We start from the raw sequence: 20,654 nt of genomic DNA, 5'->3' as shown, positions 1-20,654 counted from the left end.
GTATTTTGACACATTTTACTCATATTGGACCAATATGGTCTAAATTTCTACAGGACCAGCAAAATCAAGGTCATTAGATCCACTAAGACCAAGAATGAAAAAAAAATTGACATAAATATTAAACCATTTAAGAAACGTCCTTCAACTCTTGTTGTGCACATTAATTTTTGCTTTAGTAATTTGTTTTAGCAATTAAATTTAGTCTTAGTTATTGCTAAATGAATCAAGGTATGATATTTCCTTCGTTGTGGTCTGGAAGTGTTTGATCCCAGTCTCTACACTGACTTTTCTTAGCTGTTTCTGAAGTAAATAAGAACTACCGAGCAGACTCAGGCTAAGGGAATTATCACAGAAATTCTCTGACGTTGGATAGGAGGATATAGAAAAAAATAAATAAATTCACTAGTTCCTCTGCCAGATTATTTCTGTCAGAGCTTTTGGGACTTCCATAGCCAAAAATGCGTGCTGGCCCATCTTACTTAATACCCAGCAATGGACCAATTTTCTAGTAACTTTACAGTACTTTTTGGAACACAGTTTTACTGTTTTCATTTGCTACATCCTGTGACAAATTTCACAGTATGGAACATATGGAAAAAAAAGCATGATTTGCTGTTAAACCTACTCACTGCTACTTTCACTAGTGGCTCCTTAGTACAGGAAAGGAAAGTGGCTGAACGTTGTGTTCTTCTGCATTAGTGTGACCTCTGTGATCAGAACAGCAACAGCCAGGTGGTGCAAGGAGCACAGCAGGAGCCAGTGCCCTTCAAAGAGGCTCTGTTGTCCTCTGCCTGCCCTCTCTTGTGTGTGCAAGGTGCTCAGATTGTGTGACCCATCATAAGCTTTTCTCCATAATGTAAATAATGGATAGATTTAAAAACATTTTGAAGGCACGTAACTGCTTGAATATCAGTGTGTCTACGTGTAAGTGCCAAACATGGGTCAGTTGGTCAGCTATTAGAAGTCAGTGTAAACTTTTTAGGCAGCCTTGATGTTGACTTGCACAGTTGGTAAGGCTGGTGTCTGGCATTGCAGGCAGAGGGAGGCCATTGCAGTGTCACCTGCAGAGCTGGGGGCTTGGGTTTTTGTTTGGCTGCCTTTGAATCCACAAAGATTTGATAAATCTGATATTACTTTAAAGGGTGTTTACAGGAAACACTGATACCGGTTTCAGCCTGTTGCAGAATATGCACCAATTTCATTTTCTATTAGTATTTCCAGCTTTCAAAACACACTTTTCCAAGGCCTGTGTTGTTGGCAATGCAACAGGGATCATGGTGTTCCACATTCAACATATGTGTGTTTTATTTTTAATAACTGATTTGCCAGAAAAAGTGTTTGCAAACTCTGGTCTTATAGCTGCAAAGATCTTGGTAATACTTTCTCTTTTCCCGCATTTAATTTAAATCTGATCTGCTATTTTGGTGGATGTTCATTATGTCTGTAGGAATGCTTCTCTGTATTGAGCCCATTTCTCTTTGTCATCCGTTCCAACTAGTCAGTAGTAGCAGATGCAGCTTCATTGGATTTATTTTATATGCATTTTGCGACTTTCCACAGTAGAAGGTTTTATTCATTACCCAAATTGGGATTATGTCTTTCATCCTAATAGAATTATCAAGGATTTGCTGTTAGCTTTTAAAAATTGTCCTGACTGTTATCCAAATTATGGCTTGAATTGTATTTCTTTATATGTCTCCAGTAAATCTCTCATGTACCATCAAGGATGCTTTTTCAAGTAAGGATCAGTATTACATTAACAGTTATATTTTTCAGGTGTTTAAAGGGATCATGGGAACATCTAATAGTTAGACATCTTTTGTGAATCTTGTTCTATTCCTGGAATTCATTTACTTTCCTTTAGTGTCAGTAAATCAGAATGGCATTTTTTTCAGAGTGGAAGGAGCCATTTGATTGAAACAGAATCCAGAGAACTCACATACATTAGAAAAAATATCTTTTTTATCAGTACTAGTGACTCTTATCTGTTTTAAACCTGATCCTTCAGCTGCCTCTGATTAACAGTTGTCCTGCTAAAAAAGAAGTAGAGTCAAAATTAACATAATTTTGTCAGTCTTTTAAAAAGCCTATGGACTTTAAGACTGAAACTGGTAACAGTTTCTCAGTGCCTCGCTGAGAGACTTTTCTGAGGCCTGTGATCATTAGGGATGCAGTTTGAATTTTTGTTTTGTAAGTGGGCAACAGCCTAGAATATGACCATCTTTTAACAAAAGTTCCCGAATATTACTTAGTGGATAATGTTTTTCAAAATTAGTATAATTTAAACACAGTAAATTGACTGCAAAATAACCTCACTGACCGTCCTCATAAAACATGAAAGCAGATACTATCTTAAGCCATTAAAAACCCCATAATTTTTACCAATATTCAACAATAGTAGTAGAGAAGCTGGTAGATTTCTCCCCACCCTCATAATGACATCTGAAAGAAAGGATTGGTGCTTACCCTGCATTTTACTATGTCATTTTTTTCAGGTCTCACTGTTTAAACAGGAAGTATTGTTTTCTCCTAACTTTTGAAATAATGATCATTTTTAATAGAGAAAAATGATACTATTTCTGGTATTTTTGTATTGATGTGAAAAGAAGAATGGGTAGTTTGAAAAACTGTTCCATAGTGATTTTTCCTAGACAGTATTTATCAAATGTTTGACACATGACAAAATAAGTCCAGATGTATTTTGAGAGTACAGTTTTGTACACCTACCCTGAGAAAGTAAGATAATAATATAATTAAATTCATGTTTTCTCCACCTTTTTGGGGAATTGACTGCAAAACTGTTTACTCATAACACAGAAGCTCTTGTAAATATTCTATAATTTTACATCTTTCAGAGACAGAATTTGGTTAATGTGGCTACCTGTAGGCTAGAAACTCCTGCTTCCCATACTAGGGCATTCAGCCAGTACAGAAGAATTAAGTCCTACCAGGCACTGAAGAGATATGGAATATTAAAGACAGTAGCAGAAAATGAGGAATAGAATAGGCTAATAAATACTCAGGAGTGAAATAGTTTTTGTTTTGTCTTGGAAAAAGTTTTTATGCTTTTTTTCTTTGCTGCTCACAAGCATGAAGTAAAGCATGAGAGAGATGCACATAATCTTTAATACTAGCTAGAAAAAGAGGGGAAAATATTTTGAGAAATGTAACATTGTGGCTTAAGTGAAAATGCTTACACCTAGTTGGTCTGTTTGTAAGGCCTTAGGCAATTTACTTAGTGGAGTTTTTGTGGGGCTGCATGGAAAAAAAATCCAGATGTTTAATATAATCCAAAACAAAAATAGACACTCCATGATTAATGAAAGCTACAGGAGAGATTTTCCAGGGATTGTGAAACCATGTTCCTTTTACAGTTAAATCCATTGTATCTGCCAGGTATTATCAAAGAATGGAAGATTCATTTAAATTGCTAAAACTGAGATAAAATAGAATATTTATACAGAATTGTCTAAGTGTCATTATTTAAGCTTATCACCACCATATAAATAAATTCATGCTTTTGGGTGTTCTGAAGTCCCACCTGTGGGATTATAGCTGAGGAAAACTACATCAGGGGATTTAGTTACATATCCAGATGAATTTAATTCTGTGATGAAGCTGAGAGACCCATGGCTAAACATTGCTGTTTCTTGCAAGTTAAGCATACCCATAGCTCCTTTTACCTTTGGATATCCTAATTTACACTTACATGTCTTGTGTTTCCTAACACATGTGAAGACTTTGTCAGAAGCTTTTGGTATCTGAACCTATGGAGACCTATCACACCAGGCATATACAAACAACTAAAGAAAAGGAGGGGAAAAAAATAATAATAATAATAAAAAAATATTTTTTGCTCCAGAGAACAAGACATCAAGGTGCATGGGATTTGGTTATCTAGGCATTGGCACCAAGTGCCATTTGAGGTGTATGAGGGCAACTGCAACATCTAGGTTGTACAACACAGTTCTTAGAGCAGATGGACATCTTTTTGAAAGGGTAGATCAGCTATCACACAGCACCTTCAGTGGCACCAAAGACAGTCGGATGCTACAGATAACCATATTAGCCAAATTCTATCTCTGAAAGATGCAAAATTATGGAATATTTACAAAAGCAAGTGTCACTTTAGGTCCTAGGAGTACCCCTCAAAGTCTCCCCAGGTCTGTAACAAGAGCTTAGAAAGCTGACTGGCTTCTAGGTATACATAGGCAACACAGGGTGGAAGATAAATCATGGAACAGGGAAAGAAGACTGAATAAAAGATAAAGACATGAGTGTCTCAATAAATAAAAAATTTTGCTTAGCTGCCAGACTGATGCATGATCACATTGGTTTTTAGGTACAAACTCAGTGTGTGATAACTTGCCTTTAGAAGAGACGTTTTTAAACCAAGGCATTACGTTTACTAGGCTATCTTGCTAGTGTTAAATTTTGTGTGACTATCACACTTGCTGATTAAGGCCAAAATAATGCATGTTGCAGAATAACAGAATTATTGAGGCCAGAAAAAACCTCTGAGATCATCAAGTCCAGCCCATGACCTAACACCACCACATCACTAAGTGCCACATCCGGTCTTTCCTTAAAAACCTGCAGGGATGGTGATTGTTACAGGCTTTTATGTGGTACAGGAAGTCTTCTAATTTAAGGGAAGATTTCAGAGAAAGGTGGAAGACATTTGAAATTATAGTAATTGAGAAACTTAGATTGATGATGCTGAAGAACTACGGCTTGCAAGAAACTTCATTTTTAAACATGAAGAACCACAGAATAAACCTTACATGAAATTTCATGCAAAGATGAAGGGGGACAAATTGACTCAGAAGTGTAAGACTGTGCAATTCACCTAAGGACAGAAGTCACTAAATCACAGTAGATGCTTTAATTTTTAGCTAATCTGACTAGATATAGAAGTATATGTTTTGTTGGTATTTAACTATGTATGTGATAAATACAAACAATTTAAGCTTTTTTTTGTAAAGATAAAGAAAAGCAAATCTAGAAATACAATCCCTTTTTATTATTTCATATGAACAAAATGTTGCTTGATGGCTTTGCAAAGGACAGTCCCCAGAGGCTTTTTTTTTTTTTTTTTCTGTGGGTCAGTGAATCATTAATTATTCCATAGCATTGATTCTGGTGCTCTCAGTGGGTGGCAGTTTTCCCATTTGTAGTAGATCCAGACATTATGTTTCCCTTAGTGGCAGAAAAATTGCATGATGGATCTGCTTCATATTAAGTTTTGATTAAACACAGGCGCTTGTGATAATTTTGGTTACAGTTTAGTTACTCTTCACAAAAGTTACATTTTTTTATCTTACAAATGGAGAAAAACTAGTTGTTTCACTGCATGCTATAACCTAAGAATACATGTTCTGATAATTAGAGTAAGGTTTCTTTGATAGTTCAGTTCATGTTATGTCACCCTGTTAAGCATAACTTCTTATTAAAAGTGCAGTATTACTCACGGTGGACAAAACAGTGCTCAGGTCCTGAGGATTATTGCATATAATATTGCATATTATATTGCATATGAGTCTCTGTTTTGGAACAAGACATCTTTTCAAAGCTTAGTTTGACTTTTAAACTAGAAGTTAGTGAAGAAACTCAGGGTATCTAAGCTAGTTTTTAATGTTGTCTTTTGGGAAAGTGCAAATAATTCTAATTGGAATAGCCAGAGATTATCCATGTAAAAAGAAGTAATAGACTGGGAATAGATAATGAGAAGGAAACAAAAATTAACTTTTTAGGCATCCTGGAGCTAATCCTACAGAGATTAGTTTTTGTAATTACTGAACCATGGAAGCTATACCTAAAAATAACTCTCATGGGATAAACTCATTCTATATGACCAAATGAGCCACTTCATTCTCTTTCTTTTGTGCCAACTGGCATGTGCAGAATAACTGAAAATCTTCGCCCTATGTACTCTGGGAATCACTCACATTAGCATAAGTGATAAATTCATTCTTAGGTGAGTGAATCTCAGTGAGTCATAAGAGAATTTTAAGGGTCTGGACCAGGTCTCGCTGAAACAAGTGCCTCAGTTCCAAGTAATTCAGTGGTGCAAAGTCAATCAGGAGGACAAAAAAAAAGGAAAATAGTAAAGGAAATATAACTTATTTTAGAATTGTTGTTGTTTGAGTTTTAGCCACCTTTGCCACTGGTATTAAGGTAAACATAAGTGTATTGTATAAGCAGTTTCTTTTAGCTAAGAAAATTCAACACGGCTCAGCGGGACATTGTATTTCTTCTTTGAGGCACGCTTGATAAATCAGTTGCTGTGTGGAATAACTTTGTGGAACCATCCTCTCTTGGTGCTGCAAATAGCATAGGAATGTAACCATGTAAAGCTTTGGTACATCCTTTCAGTACGAGAAGGCGGGTGCCTAGTGGGAGGTTTTCTCAGCGTATATAACATTCTGTTTTCTATTGCAGGTGCATATATTTATGTAAAGAAATACAGTTTCATGTTTCACAGCTACAGAAATTAACTGTTAAATAATTATGCTGAGAATGCATGGACAGGTCTGGAAGTTCCTAAATGTGGTGATAAATATACCCTATTTCCCGTGTTTTTATTTATACAAAACATCTAAGATGGTTTAGCAAGAAGATTTCTGTTACACAATGTGAGTAGAAGTCTCAGAATGAGGTACTTTCCAGTTCTTTTTATTATATTATTTGATCTCTTCTTTTAATAATAGGTACACTGAAATTTTGATGACCTGTAAAATGCTCAGAATGTCATTGCTAACTCATCATCTGTTGACCAATGAATTGTTTCTACTTGATGGGGTAATTTTTAACTAGAAGCTGGGTATAAACTGCAAAACAATGGAACCGCCTTTTCCGTGTGAGCATTGCACAGATGTAATCCATATGGAAACTATCAGGTTATTCCTAATTGTTACATTCATGTTACTTATTTTTTTTTGCCACAGAATGCATTTGTTTTGGTGGTGTCTGTAACAGTTCTCTCATTTTCACTACAATATATGAATTAAATATAAGATTAAGACGTAAAGTCCGTAAGCCAAATTCTTGCTGCAGATTTATGATAGTACAAGTAAGAACAGTGTCTGTCCAATAAATCTGAATAGTTCTACTTGAGAGAAAAAATAGATTAACTGAATGTAGACTACAATTTTAATTTATATAAGGGGTTTTATTTGAAAACGGAATTATGTTCAATTAAGTTATGACTATGAGAGATACTGTAGGGCTAAATGAGCAGTGATGCTGAGGAAATGACAGATCTTCAGGTATTTATGGAGATGGAAGCCAGCATACATCAAATATTGTAATAGCTATCTCTTGTGTTCTGTCATAATCAGTGTATTTTAGATATGAAAGTAGAATTTGTTATACTCATGGTCCTGTTAATCAGGACTTCTGCTCTATCTTATTTAGGGAGTCTTATGGGAAGTGAAATGTTGTTTCTTCAACTGTGTCAGTCAAGGTTTCCGTAAAGTATTTCAGCCCTTGGTGGTGAAATGGGAGCATGAGAGCCTGCCCAGCAGCAGACATGGACTCCCAGCACAGAAGCACTGGGGAGCAAAAGAGTTTGCATGTTTCCAGCTGAAGCTCCTTCTATCTTACATGTTTATTTTTATTTTCTATTTCCTGTCCAAATTTTAAACCAAAATCATACAGGAAGTGGGTGTATGTTTATGTATTATTTTCTGGAGAAGCTATTCCATATATTTAAAAAGTTTTATTTTCCCCCCTTAGGGAATTCCTGGAATCCCTGGCAATCAAGGAGCAAAAGGACAAAAGGTACTAGTAATAGTTTGAAACACAGTTAAAACCTGAGCATATATATACCCATTCCAAAGTTAGAGTTCAGTCAGTGTTCAGAAGAGAGTTTTCATAGTGGGCATTTAGGACATCAATTCATGCTGTGAATGAATAGAGATATGCTCCAAATTCTTAGTGGGATGTTTGAAAATCTCTCATTAGGTTGTATTTCAACTGTTCTGCATAATTAAAGAACATTCAACCAATTAGTTAACTGTCCATACATTAATCACAGAATTCTTCTCTTTATGTAAAAATAAAGGGTGAAACTGGACCACCAGGTCAACCAGGAGCAAAAGGGTCAACAGGAGATACTGTAAGTTTGCAAAATGGTATTATTATGAGCAAATAATTCTGATGCTGTCATTCTCTACTTGTAATAAACAAACAAGCAATGGCAAATACAGTAGCAAACTAGCATTTTCAGGTTGGCAAATATGTTCAGACTAAGTGTGATCTCTGAATTCCTCATAAAATATTATATACTCGAATTTTTTTTTTAAATTAGTGATCAGCTGACTGACCATTTGATAAAAAAATCCAGCAAACACATTATTCTAAATTTATGCTCTGAATTAATTAACTTTGAAAGTACTCAAATATGTTTATTTTGAAATTTAAGACTGACAAATATTGCTATGGTGTGCAATCGATTTCTGAAGATTAATTTCAAGCTACTTTTTTTTCTAGTGCTGTTTTGACAAAGATTGTGAGAATAACACATCACTGGGTTCCCAAGCTACTGAGAGAGATTTCTATTTTTGGAATGTAGGAAACTGAAAATAATTCTTTTTGAGCAGTCCAGCTTACCCCATCTTCGTTACTGTCTGAGTAGGGTGATGTCCATGTCCTTTATATTCCTTGGCATATACAGATGTTTTAATGTGTGACAACAGTGGGAAGAAGATCTCTGGCTTTATTCTTGCCATGTCGGCTCATCCTGAGATTCTCTATATGTTGTGCATAGAGCAGGAGGCTATTGCATGCCCAGCCTAAATAGAAGAAACTTCATTTTCTCAGGAAGCCAAGAAAGCAGTTCAGTGAAAATATTTAGTTGGGAATTTTCAGCATTTCTGTAGTGTTTTTAATGGGATAAATATGCTACAGGGGTTTACTGCTACTTTAGCATTTACAAAATGCATTCGAAGGTAAATAATCACTGAGTTAAACTCTGTCCTTGATTTTGATTTTGATAACAAGAGTGATCAGGTTTCTAACATCTGAACTGAGAAGGAGTATCAGATTCTTATAAATACTATGATAGTATTGCTTTGATAAATAAGAGACTAACAGATAAGCACTTTGTACAAAATCACATGGAATTAAAAGACTTTTTCAGCCACATAAAGATCTCTGGAAAGAACAAATTTTCTTGACAACCAGTTATTGCAGTTGTTTAGATCAAGTTTGGATGACACATTGCCTGAAGTAGAAATGCACCTATTGCTGGTTAATACATGCACACTTCATCTCTCACCTGTGCCTCTAATAATTTTTACTGCCTATTTCTGGATTTTTTTTCTTCATTTCTTTCTGAGAAAAGTTGAACAAAATGCCAGAGTGAAGGCTGTATCATCAGCTGTAATAAAGCCTTGTTGGATTCCAAAGCATATATATTTATTCAAGTAACTCACCTACCCTGTTTTCTTCAAATTTTATTTAGGTAAATAACATCTGGTTCTTGATACACTTGAAAATAATTTATTCTTTTTCCTGTTGACTCATTTAATATATCTTCTGTCACCTGATAAAATAAGTAGGAAATTGATGCATGGAATATTTGAATGTTATATGACATTAGGGAATTTCAACCAGAAAAGATAGTGGGATTTTCCTTTTATTAGTCACAATGAATATGTTTGTTCCAGAAAAAACAGATGGAAAGCTTGTGGATGGTCTATTAATACCTTGGGAAAATTCTTCAGTAACAAATTTTTCTTCTGTAATAACTATCCTTATTACATGGCCAACATCAGTAATTTATTAATTTATCTGCCACATAAATAGTGTCAGCTCTGGAAAATGAAGGAGTAATGCTACATTTTATGTCCTCAAATTGTTCTTGATTTATATTCCGAACATGCTGTTTTCTTAAAATTTTATATGCCATAATTTTCAGATTATGTTCTCAAAGTTTTCCTATATTGCATTTGAAAGTTTTCTTCTTGGAGTGTACTGATTTCATGTAGTTGTCTTCCTGTAATTTTGAAAATTAAATGCATTTAAATATGTCATAGTAATGAAAGTGAAAGAAAGGCAGCCAGGACAACTGAGTTTTCTTTCTCCCTTTCCTCCAGATGTATGCCTGAACTTTAGTTATACAAAATGTATTTTCTGATGTGCCTTCTCTAATATATGTTTGCAGGTCAATGTAGATGTATACACATATCTGGTTTATAAAAAAGAGCTATTCTGCACACATAGTATTCCCACTTTGTATAAGATATAAAGACTGAGGAAAACCAGCAGCAAACTTACTCCAGTTTTAGTCTTGTGATCGATACAGTTTATTTGTGTTCATAGACCTGTTTCTGTGGCCCGAAGAGCAAGTTGCTGTGGTATTGATGGAAAGTTATGGTGACCAGTACTTTCTTACAGCAAATCAGGAAAGAAACCTGAGTTAACCTTTGCTGCCTCATTTAAGAGTAATAGGTGGAATACTAGAAAATTGATGAAAACCCTGGTGACAAAGAATTCCTTTGTGTCCCAAATATTCTGAATTTTCTCTTGTATTTGCAAACACAAAGCCATTCTTTTAGTTTTATGAAAAAAAGTTAATGATTTATTTATTTTTTTGACAAAACTGAGCTACAATGTGTGTAACAGTTTCCTGTAGGCGTACATTGATTTTTGATGACATGTAACTTTTGAAGGAGGTTTGAGATAGTATCATGGAACTGAATAAATCCTAACATTAGTACTAAGTGGAAGGTGGTTGTTTTTATCATATGAAAACAAACATTAGCTAACAACAATAACAGTAGTTTTTGAAAATACTACAAATTAGAAAAATTGACAAAAATCAACCTGTGACAAGTTTTATTTTCAGTTCTTATTTAATTGTTTGACTTTCTGTATTATTATGCTTTTATTTTATGCTGTGTCTTAAGTACACTCTTATAGTAGACCATATTTCAGAGTATATATGCAAGTCCAAATAATAATATATTATTTTTATTGAAGCATGCAGTTCTAGAGTCAAAGAGAAGTGAGATGAAGTGGTGAGAAAGACATATTAACACCAGATGTGGAGAATACTATAAAGGGGAATTCCTTAATGGAAAATCAGTTTTTTTTAAAAAAGATTTCTTTTCTAGTGTATACTTGAGAATAGCTTTAAACAGAAGTTAAGAAAGCCAGCCATTTGATGTTTTAACACCCTTTAGCTCTTATTTTATGTATGCAACAAAGGCAGCTAAACATGTCTTTATCAACATGTTTCCATGAAAGGAGTCCAAGGAAATGTTTTGGCAATGTTCTGGCTTTATACATGTGCTGAAGTGTCATGATTTGAAATAGCAGAAGCTACTGGGTTCTTGAATGAGCAGTTAAATCCTGAAGATTCTGCAGATGATGCAAAGGTGCAGCTCCAAAGTTACTGCTCCCCATAAATCTTCACAAAGGTTGCAAAAAGATTCAAGGCATGGCAACCTTAGAGGGACCCACAGTCAGAAAAAAGGAAGAGAATTATGAAATGCCACATGTACTCTTGCTCATTTTGGGAACCATAAATGGAAACCAAGAACCTCTTGCATTGCTTTCACTTATGCCAAGGGACATGTTACAGATATGTTAAAAATTAGATCACACAGCTGGGATTTTGGGTTGCAGAATTTTTTCTCTTGGGAGTATTTCATGATAGTGTGGTGCTTTTTTTCCTGCATCTTATTTCCATTGCACAGTAGCCCTTCCTTAGGTCATAGAAGGTCTAAATAATCCACTGTCATATCAGAGGTACAGCCTGTATAGTAATATGATGAAAGACATATTTCCTGTCCTACTTATTTTACTTTAGAAATATAATACTAATACTACTAATACTAACACACTATACTGAAGCCATTGGTCCTCTAGTTTAGTACAGAAACGTTTCTGCCTTTTTCACAAATAAATAGGGTTTAATGGGACCAGAAGGTTCATTTGGTCTACCTGGATCTCCTGGACCTAAGGTAAGTGTTTATTGGCTTGTCAGTTTGATAAATTACTGCTTTATAGATGTCAAAATGCCAAGATTTTGCAGCTAATTTTTTTTGGTATTTTGAATATTGGTGAGTAGCTGTATGATTTTCCCTGTATTACCTTATAGGATAGTTCAGTCTCAAGAGACCTTAATATAGCTCAGTAAATGGTGCTTGTCATCCAATGAGGTTTGGAACAATTGCAGAAATAGTCATGGGACTTCACAGCAGCTTTGCAGTCCTGGAAGATGTTCTGCAATGCTGGGAGCCAGATAATTCTCAGTATACATTGGAACATTTAGTTATATTTTAATTAAGTTAAATAATAACATTAAGTGCTGCTTTTTCCACCTGAGGAGCCAAATTTATTTCAGATGTAACTTTATTGATTTCACTGCAGCTACAGCAAGAATTAATTTGACCCATGCTCTCAGAAACTGAAATAGTAAATCCAAGATCTGTTGGAGTTACCTTTTAATTTAATCCAAGATGAGCTTTGGCCAGTAAGCACTGAATTGTATGTCCTGGGAAATATTTAGAAATACACAATCAATTTCCCAAACTTTGTATTACATTTAGTTCCATTTCCACCCATACATTATTATTTAAATACTGCATATAAACATTATTTAAAACTATATACTGAAGGTAACATTTTTTAAAGTGGTCAGTGTTTGCTATAGTCAAGATGATTGATACCTGAAAGTAATTAGCTTAATTTTAATTTTTGAAAAAATGCTTTTGTTTCATATCTTTATCTCTTATTGAAAATATAAGCTGATTCTTCTCAATTATTCTTAATAAGCTCATTCCTACAGAAGAGCATCACAGAGTACTCAATACTTAGATTTTAATGAAAATCCTCATGCTGAATATATGCCTTATTCCATAGGCTACAATAAAAAACAAAACATAAATAAATATCTTGGCTCAGACAGGTCTGAAGCTTCTCAGAGTTGTTTTAAATAAGATGGTGGAAATGAGAAGACAGTACACACAACCATGGTATGACTGAGCAAGGGAAACTAGGCAGGTGAAGAAGAGATGTGTGAGAAGAGGCTGGCAGATCCCATTTTGCCTTCAGTATTTCATCTTTCCTGAGAGGAAGTTGAGACTTCAGGCTTCCTGTAAGGTATCAGAACTTTAGCCTTTCAGTCACTACCTGTGCCTATATTTATGAGCCAGTTTCACAATTGTGTCTGTTTATCTTTGCTACCACATGTGACAAAACACACTGATATATCTGCCACACTCTTGTATTGTTCTATAGGGTGATAAAGGTGAACCTGGAATACAGGGGAAACCAGGATCATCAGGAGCCAAGGTAAATATTAATCTGGAAGTATTCTAGTTAAGGAAAGGATTAATTTACTTTTCCATGATTAACTGATTTTCCATGATTAGTCATAAGGCAGCTTGTTTTGAAAGAAAATGTTAGTTAACATCAGAATCCATTTGATGGCTTATTCTTACTAATTTTATACTAGAATTTAGGCAATGTAGGTCAGCTGTCCATGAAGTTCAAACCTGCAAAAGTTGCCATTACTTCAGATAGTTTTCTTTCTTTAATTTTGAAAAATCAGCATAAACTGTATTAAAAGGCAGTTTTAAAATATAGATACTGGAAAACTGAGTTTTAAGAATTGTAGCTTCTGTGTATTCATTATCCTTTCACAAATTCTCCTGACATTTCAATCATCCTCCGTTATAAAATTTCAAAATATCATAGCCAAAGGATATCATGTGACCCCAAGAAAACATTCAGTGTGTGTTTTTACACACAGCTTATCAGTGACACAGTGCTCTTGTATAACTCAGGGAGAACGAGGAGTACCAGGCACTCCAGGTGAACCAGGCTACCCAGGCATCCCAGGTATCCAGGGCATAAAGGTAATTATTTATTCCAGTTTTACTTGAATTGTGTCTTTTATTGGAAATACTTTGTTGTAAGTGATCATTATTTAAGGAAAGAATTTCTCTAAAACATCATTATTATTAGAGAATAGATGGTATATTTTGGAAGGCCCCTTCTTTAGAGAAACAATATTTTTTCTTAGGCAGGAGAGACTGGTGAAAATGGAGAAACTATTAACATAAAATGCTATTACATAGTTATTAATGGAATTTCCATTATGAATTATAATATACGATTGTATGATTCTGTATTTGCTTATTCTTGTATCTTATAACAAGTGCTACATCTATAAAAGTATTTTCTGGACCTCCCATAGAAATGGAAAATTTAAGCCTAGGCAGCTGGGAGAGATTCAGCTCAGTCAGCCTTAGCCATTAAGAGTTACCTGATGTAACCAAGCTGTCTGGCTTCTCTCTGTATTTAGCTCACAGAGTCTGAGCTCCTTGGGGAGTAATAAATTTGCATCTATACACCTTTCTTTGACTATAGCTGAAGCCTAGACAGTTAGCTAAATTGAAAGTTGAAATTTTAGTTGGCCAAAGTTACATTAGATGGATTCTACTTCTATTGTCCAGGTTGAAAATTATTTCTTATTTTCAGACTGGAACTTACGTGTATTTGTCTTGCATGCTGAGTGCTCATAAAGATCATGCCTTCAAGGATCTCACCATCTCTTGATGCAGCCTTATATCTATCAAACACTGCTATAGATGTGGTTATTCTGACATTCTTCATTGCTGAAGAACCTTTTGTGTGAACTCATTGTAAAATTTCATATTGATGTTTGACTTATCTGGATAGTCAGCCTTATTTTTAAAGTATAGCTATGTAGGGTTTTCTGGCAATCACAGGTCTTTAAGGAGTCCCAGATTGAAAAAAATTACAGGCAAGGCTGTTCTTTGGTATGTTTTGAAATTCAAGCACAAAGCTTTTTGCCTAACTTAAAGCTGTGATTAACATTACATTAAATGCTTTCCTAGAGACTTCATTCTGTAAGATGTCAGCATTCTTTAAAAAATCTCCTATGTGATTGAAACCTCTCAGTTTTGCCTCAGCCAATAAGGCAGAGCTTGTTGTTTGACTGGAAGCTGGAAAGACCCTAGATATTTGTTGGTTTTTTTTAATACTGACTTTACTTGTCTTACTATAAATCATAGAACTCACTAGAGTGTAAACAGGACCTCTTGAGGAAAAATCAGCCATGCTTTGTCTGTAGAATGAAGTTGCTCAAAGCCCCATCCAACCTAGCCAACCAACACTTCCAGGGAGGAGGCATCCACAGCTTCTCTAACCATCCTCACAGGAAATTATTTCTTCCTCATATCTAGTCTAAATTTACCCTCTTTCAGTTTGAAACTGTTCCCTCTCATCCCATCACTACATTCCCTTGTAAAAAGTCCCTTCCCAGCTTTCTTGTAGACCTCTTTAGGTACTAGAAGGCTGCTACAAGGTCTCCAGGCTGAGCAACCCCAGCTCTTTCAGCCTGTCTTCATAACAGAGGTGCTCCAGCCCTCTGATCATCTTCATGGCCCTCCTCTGGACTCACTCCAACAGCTCCCTGTCCTTCTTGTGTTGAGGGTCCCAGAGCTGAACACAGTACTGAAGTGTGTTTAGGGAATGTATCTGACACTTGTGTTAGAAATCTAATGATGATTCCTAGGAAATACTGGAGTCTCAACTAGGGCAAAGAGTTCTCCGTTACATATTCAAATTACAGATTTCAGAATAAACAGGAAATAATGGAAAAGCAAATGAAGCTTAGTTAATGTGTCAGACAGAAATAAGCAGCTAGTGAAAAATTATAATACATCTGTGTAGTATTACCAGCAATGTAGAGCACTGCCTTTTGAAGGATGAAGCCCTTGGTATAAAGACATTACAGAAATAGAGTTGAACCAGGTACTTCATTGTGGAAGGATGGGTAAAGAAACAGTAAGTTAGAAAGGTGCTGTTATATCTAAAATTTTATGAAAATCCCATGCAAGACTTCAGCTTCTACTCCAGAAGGGCACAAGTTTCCTGTATGTCCAGTGTCATATATGCTGGCCATGTATGGATGTCCTAGTATGCTGGGTATTTCAGATGTCAGTAGACACATATGGGGATGCCTTGGGTTGCCTAAAGCATCTTAAATGCCTAGATGCTTAGACAATGGAAGCAAGTCCCGGGTGAATGGAGGCTAGAGAATGGTCCAAATTTAGATTAAGTTATATCGGCTAAATAAGATAATTGAACCAATACAAGATGTAGAAAAATTAGCCTTTTGACCAGTTTCAATACAGTGGTTTTCAGAGGAGATAAGGACAAAGTTCTCCTGGCTTAAGTGTTTCAAAATGTACTGATGCCCAATGGAAGAGTCAACTTGAATTGAGTCAGAGTAATAACAATATTTCAGTTAATTTCATTATCACAGTGTACCCCCCATTTCAATATCATATGGTCATATAAGGTGCATGTGCCAAGACAGTAATAATGTTTATAAGGGACGTTTTATTGTTTGTGGAACCTCTAAATTTTAAACAGAAGAAGGTTTTGCAAAAGTGATTATCTATTTTATAGAAATGATGCAAATCAGAATATATATTCCTGGTTAACTGCAGTTACAAGTAATACATATGACAAGCTCTTGAATTATTTGGGAGAAAAGTGCATTTTGGGCATCTGTCAGTAAAAGTGAAGCCTTTCAGCTATAGCTTATTTTAAAACTTGAAACCAAACCAAATATTTTACATTCAAGTACAATGCAACCAAATACAGCTGGCATAAATACCCTCTTACGTTCTGGGGTTTTCAATCAGGAACATATTTGCCTGTTCAAAACCTCCTCTTTACTTCTGCTTAGTGTTTAACTAAACATTCTCTCTTTCAAAAAAATCCCAAACACATACATTTGGCTCTTACAAGAAAACTGGTAAAACAGATCAAAAAAACTTCATCCTATTTATTTTCTCTTTTAAATGCAGGTTATTTTTCATTTAATTTTTTTTTTTTTTATGCGTTGTGCAAAACTTCTGCATTCAATGGGTTTATAGTAAATGTTACAGAAATTATTTTTATTTTCTGTGGGTGAAAGTATCTGTATTTAGTGATTAGCATTCAGATGAAATTTAACCCATTTGAAATACTGCTCCCCCTCTCTGCCTACATCCTCTGCAGTCCCATACACTGTGTGGATAAAATTCTGCTGGATTTGCAACCTCAATATGTTGTATTTTTTTATTTTAATTTGGTACATGAGTATACACTTTTCTTTTTGATAGTTCTTTCTATGACAGATTCCCTTCTTAATACAACTTTCTGTACTTCTTTCAATGACTGTGTACATGTGGATAAAGTGATTTGTTTTCATTCAGTCTAAGTAAAAGCTGTTATTTTACTGTGTTAAATTAAAACAGACTACATGTCTTTGAGATGAATCTTGCAATGAAGACTTTTCTTCTAATATTTTACAGGGGGATAAAGGAAATCAAGGTGAAACTGGCATCCAGGTATGTCAACTGCAGCACTATTCATACAAGGTTTAGGTGTTAATTCAGGAGCTTTTTTTGATATTAACCTCCACAGAAGGTTTGCTTGCAGAATCGCAGCACTGAGCCCTAGTGTTTCTTCAAGGCAAATTGCCCAGTTTGTCCAGTATGCATTTCCAGCTGTGTTTCTGGGGCAGAACAGCTATTGACATTTGTTGCAGAGCTCTGTGGTCGTAGCAATGGTGTGGGCTCAGAAACGTGGATTGTGCTACTGTCACAGGGGCCTGGGCCATGAGCCAGCACACTCCCAGGATGGGTTCTGTCCCTGCATGTCCCAGGCACTGTGGGATCACATAAATGCTCATTAAAATAATATCACCTGGCCTCTGTCTGCCTACTGTATCATAACGAGTAGGCTTATCCTCCTGGTTATCTAAAAGTCATGGGAATACCTATAAGGAAAAGGAGAGTATCATGTCACTACTCAGATCCTAACTTGGCTCCGCTGTGTTTGAAGTAGAAATTGTATTCTGCATCATTTTTGCTCTGAACTCTTGAAGACTAACTTTGCAAATTGATTAGGCCTGGCTCAGGATGAGATTTTAGGGTTTACATCTTTGTCTTATTTTTGATAGCTTCATTATATCTGCCAGATAAATGTATGTTTTAAGAAATATACATTTTTTAAGAAAATCTGTTTCTTTTATGAAGGGACTGAAAGGAGAAAAAGGAAGACAAGGAAATCCAGGCTTACAGGTACTGTTAGAATGGTGAGCCTAGTTCAAGAGAGCCATGATTCATATTTGTTTCTTAGGATTGCTTCCACCAACTTGGATAGTTCTTTGTATCAGGTGAAATATATTAATGTATGACATGATTACATAGTTATATAAATTACCTTTTATAAAATCTTAGTGATTTTAAAATAACAGGTACAACACATATAGAGAAGAAGGAGCCACAATTTTCTTGGCTCTGCACAGTGGAAGGATGAGAGGAAATGGGCATAAGCTGGAATGCAGGAAATCCCAACTTGACAAAGCATTTTGCTTTGAGGGTGGTTAAACACTGGAACCAGCAATTCTCAGTGACTGGGGCAAAACCTGTCTGGAGAGGGCATGGAGCAGCCTGCTGTGGCTGGATCTGTTCCAAAAAGGAAGTTGAACCCATGGAAGTTCCTTCCAACCTACATATTTTTGTAGTTCTGGGGTATTAATGTTTTGAGAAACAGACCAGACATTTGTTTTTCTGGATTATTTTATTAAATACTTACTTACGGAAATTTTCCATGAAACAATTATAAATAACAAAAAGTGCAGATAACAACATGAAGTGGCTTTTGTGTAAAGGTTGTAAGGGTGATGCTTGAGATGCTGAGATTTTGCATGTACCATGCTACAGTTTTATGTAGTACATAACCTCCTGGACTATACTGGGAGTCATTATTGACATCTTCTCTGCTCGTAAATTACAGATGTTTCCTGTTTCAGCTGCAAATCAATGAGATCCAGTTGTTTCTCTTGAGCCGTGGGCCAATGTATTCTGATTGTGTCATAGTTGGCTATCTTGTTACACCACAGAAAATAACTGTTAGTATTTATAAATACTTGTTAACTACATAATCTATGTCGTGTCTAAACAGAGAAGTATTTGTTAAAAGTATATATCTAAAACTAGACTTGGAAGGAAATCACAGTTACTTTTTTGAGAATTACGGCACTGATACAGCTGCCTGTCTAGCCAGAAGGAGCTGATTCCCGTGGAGCATGGGCAGGAGATCTGGATTGTATGTTTGCCTAGTTTTATTACTCTCAGGCATATGTAGGTTGACCAGAGTCTGGCAATAAAGCTGAGCAGATATTTTTGAAAATAAATAGCTTAAACTAAAAGCCTGATCGTTCGTTTTAACCAAATGTAGTGCCCAACTCTAACATTTTGCAGGTTAAATTTTCTAGTCTTTCATTTTGCAAATAATGGGCATGTGTTGTTTTAATAATAAAATAAACCAAAATGAGTGTGAAAGAAAATGTTTGGTTTGGTGTTGTTTTGTGTTGGTTTTTGTTTGTTTGTTTGTTTGTTTTTTCAGAAAGAGTAATGTAATTGAATGGCTGTTTTTTTTTTTCTTTTTTTTTTGAGAAAGCTGAAAAAATAATACAGACTTGGTCTAAAATTGTTTCCCGGGCTTATCTAGTTTGATCAGCAACCAAAAAAATCAGTCATTCACTTACTTCTGGCAGACAGTGCTAGGTCCTTCCACGGTTTCTCAAGGCTCCAGGACTTCTCAAAGATATAGTGCAGCTTGCCTCATTTGTAAAAGTGAACATCAGAAAAATGGAAGGGTCTGCACTGAGCAACCATCTTGCCATGGAACTTAGTGATCTGTAACACCATTGAGCCAGTTGGCAGAAATGACATCAAAACTATTTGCCAAAGCAAACTTACCATTTGCAAAATCTGGCTTACAAGTCAAGTTTGTATTTCAAAGGCTCTGAACTTGATTTCTGTGTAGTGAGACAGTAATCAGGCATTTCCTTTTGCTAGAACACATATTGAATGAATAAGGTTTTGTCTATATTTATATATTATGTCTATATGTGTATAATATGTATGATATATTCCCAAGTTATCCTTTTGCTATGGGATATTAAAGGTGTAAGTGTTAATGCACCATGATATTAATTTTTCATCATTATATGCAATTTGGATTTTTTGTATGAATAGCCATCACAGCATCTTTAAAACCTGACGTGATTAGTTATTGAAAACAAAGGACAAAAACTTTATTTTTTATTCCAAGTGGTTTGTCTCAGCTTGTTTTTAACTTTTTTTTTTTTTTAAATATGAATTCCTAAAGGGAGTAGAAGGATTGAGTGGACAACGAGGAGAGGTAAGTATTTTGTAATGACAAATACAGTACTACAAAATTATTGGATGTGTTTCTGCAAATTATGTGGTTTGTAACGTATGCATTCACAGTCTTATTTCTGTACTCACATCTCTCTAAGCAACAGAGGTAAATCAGTTGAGAAATATCATAGAAGAGAAAGAAGAATTAGTTTGAAAGATATGTAGCAAAAGATATATTTCATGAAATGAAAGATTAAAATGAATTAACCCAAATATATACTTCAAGAGTGTTACAATAAGCAATCAACCAAACTGAGAAGGTGTTGAAGATAGGAAGCAATTAAACAAAAGAAAATCTAGGGCTTCTACCCTCATTGAAAAATGAAAATATAGTTCATAAAAGAATACAGAATATGTGATGAAAATGACACATTTGTTCAGCAG

At 35.2% G+C, this 20,654-nt stretch overlaps 1 protein-coding gene across 1 annotated transcript in view; it reads left to right on the top strand.

The window, feature by feature from the left end:
• COL21A1 (collagen, type XXI, alpha 1) overlaps nucleotides 1-20,654 on the top strand; it is a 74,482-nt gene that overhangs the window by 47,793 nt on the left and 6,035 nt on the right. Inside the window, exons 18-25 of the mRNA XM_009999271.1 lie at nucleotides 7,738-7,782; nucleotides 8,066-8,119; nucleotides 11,919-11,972; nucleotides 13,252-13,305; nucleotides 13,800-13,871; nucleotides 17,349-17,384; nucleotides 18,075-18,119; nucleotides 20,218-20,250. Coding sequence (XP_009997573.1) covers nucleotides 7,738-7,782; nucleotides 8,066-8,119; nucleotides 11,919-11,972; nucleotides 13,252-13,305; nucleotides 13,800-13,871; nucleotides 17,349-17,384; nucleotides 18,075-18,119; nucleotides 20,218-20,250 — 393 coding nt within the window. The remainder of the gene's footprint in view (nucleotides 1-7,737; nucleotides 7,783-8,065; nucleotides 8,120-11,918; nucleotides 11,973-13,251; nucleotides 13,306-13,799; nucleotides 13,872-17,348; nucleotides 17,385-18,074; nucleotides 18,120-20,217; nucleotides 20,251-20,654) is intronic.

The sequence above is a fragment of the Chaetura pelagica genome, unplaced genomic scaffold (genome assembly GCF_000747805.2).
Source record: "Chaetura pelagica isolate M959 unplaced genomic scaffold, ChaPel_1.0 scaffold90, whole genome shotgun sequence".
NCBI classification, from domain to species: domain Eukaryota; kingdom Metazoa; phylum Chordata; class Aves; order Apodiformes; family Apodidae; genus Chaetura; species Chaetura pelagica.
Note: the sequence above shows the minus strand (reverse complement) of the source record. Positions and strands in the feature narration are given on the sequence as shown.